The 5014-nt window shown below is 36.9% G+C and overlaps 1 protein-coding gene across 3 annotated transcripts in view; it reads left to right on the plus strand.

Annotated features, from left to right (window-relative positions):
• Positions 1 to 5014, plus strand: part of magi1b (membrane associated guanylate kinase, WW and PDZ domain containing 1b) — a 156645-nt gene that overhangs the window by 89678 nt on the left and 61953 nt on the right. For all 3 annotated transcript variants that reach the window (XM_014009859.1, XM_014009860.1, XM_014009861.1), the window contains exon 3: positions 2788 to 2907. In XM_014009859.1, the coding sequence (XP_013865313.1) occupies positions 2788 to 2907 (120 nt within the window). The remainder of the gene's footprint in view (positions 1 to 2787; positions 2908 to 5014) is intronic.

Here is a 5014-nt window from a genome sequence, read left to right on the forward strand (position 1 = left end):
ACTCACTCACTCACTCACTCACTCACTCACTCACTCACTCACTCACTCACTCACTCACTCACTCACTCGTTTATTCATTCATTTATTGGTGTGTTGTGACAGTGTTTTCCATAATCTTTTAACAGTTGAAATAATGATCGATAATAAAGAATTGCTGAATTGGCAACTGTACTTTGGAGTCAGGTATTTTTAAGAACCTGTGCAAAAGTTTGGAAAAATCCAACTTGAAATTCATAAAACACAACTTACATAACTGTTATAGATTATGAAATATAAAGCACAATGTGATGCAGGGTCTTGTGAAGCCTGAGCTGCTTTAATGAGTGCATGCAGGGTTGTATGCATTTGTATCCATGCTTATTGCAACTGCATGGGTACAAACTGTTAACATTAGTGCAAGTGTGCAAAATGGTATTCTCTTTACCTTTCAGGTATGTTGTAATACAATTAGGAAGAAGGGCGAAGTAACACACACTGCATTGTGTCCTGCAGTACCAGAAACTGAGACATTTTATTTTGATTTGCTCACTAACTCATCTTTGCTGGTAAGACTGTCAAAGCTGTTAAGCCTCGTGTCAGTCAGTGTTCAGTGAATACTCATACCATCAACTTTCAAGGCTTATTGAGTTTGCCAGTTGTAGGAAATAACACCAACTCTTAGCTTTGAGAGGCTCCATTACTCACCAGTATGTTGGAAAAAGAGTGCTCATTTAGCTCATCCCATCCCAACTTGAGCAGGATTCTCCGTGAGGAACTCTTGGCTGCGTTTWCTTTTCACGTTATTTCACAGCTTGGTCAATGGAGCTTTTGTTATGTTGTTGTATTGAGCTAATTTACCCACAGTGATTGCTGTGTCTTACCCACTGGTGTAAGCCAAGACTCMGTTTCTCTGTCTCTTTTGATACACTGATAGCAATTCTGCTTCCTTTCTGGTTTTCTAAGAACGGTGACTAAATGAAGTTGAATCAATGGCTGCTATTGTCTGAGAGGTACGCTGAGAGTTGACTGAACACTCTGGCTCAGCTGAAGACTCTCCCATGGTTGACGTAGTGCCTGAAAATGAGCAAACTGAAACAAGTTGTTTAATAGAATCTAAATGGCATTAAATAAATTTACCCTTTGATGTATTCATCACACATTTGTTGGCTCTAATTGTGAATACTCGCGATCTCTATTTACACTTCTTCTCTCTATATGCCCCATTAGATGTCCTGAAATTAAAATAACATGAACGATTGACTGTGTTTTTGTGRCAGCTGGATGATTGAGCAGATGCAGGTAAAKATCATTTTGTGTGAGAAAATGATTGTCCTCATTAACGGACTACATGCTTTTCCTTTCTGTTTATTGCGTGAGTGTAAAGCATTCCTGTTTTCGGCGAGGATGCRCACACCTATGATTTATCACCAGTGTCACGCAGCGTGGCAGCAGAGGGAGCATGTCCCCATATTGCCACACATCTATTTTTACCTGCTTATTGCTTACCAGCACGCTGGAGACAAAGTGATTGGGAGATGTAACAGATCAAGGGATGAAAGAGGGAGAAAGCAAAGGAAGCACGAAGAGAGGAAGGGAAAGACTTGTGAGGAAAAGAAGGAAAGAAAAAGAAACAACCCAGAAATAGATGCCATCAGCTGTGTAATTTCTTTGTGCAAACATCCATAAGCGAGCACCAGCACAAAAAGCAGAATGAAGGACATTTAAAAAAAAATCCTCACCGTTGTTTCAGTTGTAACACTTTTTGGCATGCTGGCCAATTGTCAGCACCCGTTTCAGACAGTTACTCGAGTCTCACGGCTATATGCCAAATCTCACACGAGCGCACACACTCGCACACAATTTCCCCAAACATATGGTCGGATCTCACTAGGTGTTACCACAATACTTCACACTCTACCCCAGTGTGAAGGACTATCAACAAACAATGGATAATCTCCCTTTTTTGGTCTGCCATCACTGTAGGATGAGAAATTCATCCTTTGTCTAACAAATTGTTGCTGCTGTTTTCTTTTCCATCAGTCTTATAGGGTTAAATTAGCAATGCACTGGTCTCTGTCAGATTGTTCTTAAAGTAAATATGCTAATGTTTTAAATGCTCATAAACTTTTAGTTTACATTARTTGTTGCTCCTTTCTTTTTAAGCTTGGTTCTTTCTTCAACACACTACAGATATTACAAATGACTMACTGTGTCCTCAGTAAAAAGCCTCCACACAAAGGACATGCTAGTGTTTGTTAGCCACTTGGTTACAGTGCTTTTACAGAATGGAAAAATAAATCAGAATTTTACTTGTGGTGCCTTGGATTTAGTCTAAAACGAAAGAAAGATCATAACTTTGATTTTCACATGCATTTGATTTCAGCTTTTATAAACATCACTTGTTCAYTTTAGAACAATCCCAGATGTTTGAACAGTCCCTAATAGTAACACTACATTATATAACTCTATGAAAACTTTCTCAATCGATTCTCAGTTGCCTTTTTTATTTGCAAAAAACTCTTGTTCCTTTGTGGCCCCACAACGTTTTAAAATTTATTTGGTTTTTGGAGGGTATTTACTATAAGTATCACTGCTGGATAGCACCAGAGCTTGAAGATGACAGACGTTTTGAGTGATGAACGTTTTTTTTCTTTTTTTTTTGTCAGATGCAGTATGATGCTAATCAAGTATTACATGCAAATAATTGAAAAAGTATTTGAAAGTTTGCGAGTACTGAAATCCATTTCAAAACTGTATTATTCCCAGCTGAAATCAGCTAACTTTGACTTTGTCTGATTACGTGTCTAGGTACAACCCGCACCCCACGTGAAGGAGAAGTCTCCGGCGTGGACTACAACTTCCTCTCTGTAGAGGAGTTCCTGGAGTTGGAGAAAAGTGGAACCCTGCTAGAAATAGGAACATATGAAGGTAAAATCTTCTTGTTCAGTTGTGTCTATTCTTGCCAACATCTGTTGATGAGGGGGATAACAAAAATGTAGGACTTTGATATTAGCTACAGGAATAGTTGGAAGTAAAACCAACAGATTAAAAGAAGAAAATAAATCAGTACCTAAGTAGCAATAAGTAGCATTAATCAGCAATAGAACCTTAAAAACACAGCTCAGGTTTGTAGTAGGGTTAAGGAGGGTTCTGTTGGAAAGCTTTTGATCAGTTGAATTGCTATATGTTATAGATAATTGCTCTTTGAACAGCTTTAAGTTCAGAGCAGATTAAGGAGTGAGTGGTTCCCCTGAAGTCTCAGCAGGACCAAAACCAAAGTGTGTTGTTGCTCTCTTCAAACCACTCCAGTCTCAAAAATGTCACAAAGAATATGAAGGAAATCTGTGCTGATAAACTGTCCCGTCCCATTTTTGGCACTGATTTCCTTATTTATGGGAGATTTTCCGATACTTAGAAAAGATTGGTGGAAAAGACTGGCTTCTCTACCTCCACAAAGGCCTGAAAGTCAGCCACTGTCCCCTTTTGCTCTGCTGTGAGCACTGCCTAATGTCCAGTTAAAACAAGTTTATATTGTTTCAAGGAAAATGAATTTATAGATTAAAATTGGAATACTGAAGATTTGTTGTGACCTCATAACACTCAACAGAGTCAGCTATTTAAAAAAAAAAACTGGTATCGACCTAAATCTGAATCGGTAKGTCTGACTTTTTAATGATCTGTGATTGGCCAGAAAACAGCGATTGGTGTACCCCTAATTGTTAGACAACAGGGAAAAAAAGTTTTCACTTTTCTTGTTTTTTGTCAATCCACAAGCCTGAATATTTATGTTCTTTTAACATCCTTAGATTTTCTTCATTGTTCGCTTAATTCAGTTTCTCTCTTAAACTTAAATGTTGCTGCCTAAATTTTTTAAAACAGTGACGTTTTAACCAGTAAAGAACATTTCAGTGGTTGGAGTTCATCTTTCATAAACAACCTTGTGGTCGAYGTTCTGCCTTCAGCTAATGCATAAGTGTTACTTCCCACACTATAATCAACTGTAGCTGTGTCTTTCAGTCAAGGTCCAAATGCTTCACTGGTTGCATCAACATTCAGTGGTTAAACTGAAATTAAGTCCCTCTACCACTGTTTAAAGCCATGGTCTTGGTGTTGTCATACAAAAGCAGAATGTGTTTTACACAATGTTCTACATTGTTGTGTTATTTGTAAGCCATATATATGATTTCATTCTACAAGAGTAATTAAATTACCTTTTGGACTAAGTGGAAATTATTAAAATTAGGTAAAAACAAAGATTCTACTCAATTAACAAAATTTAGATCAGAACTACATGCAGTCGGCTTCAAATTGTAGTCGATTTTTCTTACCAAAGAGTCATATTTTAGTAATGTTTTCACATTGGTTTGTGGAAATAACCAAATCCCCCCTTAAAAAACCCCAGCCAGTAGAATTTGCTTTTATTTGGTCTGCTCTTTTAGCGCAATCACAATTTCAATAGATTTTGCTTCTTTTTAAATATGTCTAAGTAAATTGCTTGTTTAAATTTGGTTAATGTTCAAAATGACTTCAGAAACTTTAAAAACTGCTAATGCTGTTCTCATTCTCTCATTACCTGAAACACAACATTGCTTGTTTACTCTGAACTTTACATGACAAAATGTCTTTAGAGCTGCCTAGTGGTATTTATTTATTTATTTATTTATTTATTTATTTATTTATTTATTTATTTATTTATTTATTTTTGATGAGCATAATTGGATTTCTGCATGTTTTCTTCACTCCTCTCTGAAATTCTTGGTGCAGCAGACAGTTTGTACATGTACAAAGTGCTTAAAACAAAAGAGAATAACTTGAAAGGAAACAGCTATCGGTAGTTTATATGTTTGTATAAACACAGTTCTCTTGTGTCTAGATACTTGTCGAGTTAAATCTAAACACAAGAGAAATTTAAACCATTTAAAATATGTCATTTTGCTTGAGAACTACTTCTAAAGTAATTTAAGAATTGCGCGCACACACACGCACACACACACACACACACACACACACACACACACACACACACACACACACA

The sequence above is a fragment of the Austrofundulus limnaeus genome, unplaced genomic scaffold (assembly GCF_001266775.1).
Source record: "Austrofundulus limnaeus strain Quisiro unplaced genomic scaffold, Austrofundulus_limnaeus-1.0 Scaffold62, whole genome shotgun sequence".
NCBI lineage: Eukaryota > Metazoa > Chordata > Actinopteri > Cyprinodontiformes > Rivulidae > Austrofundulus > Austrofundulus limnaeus.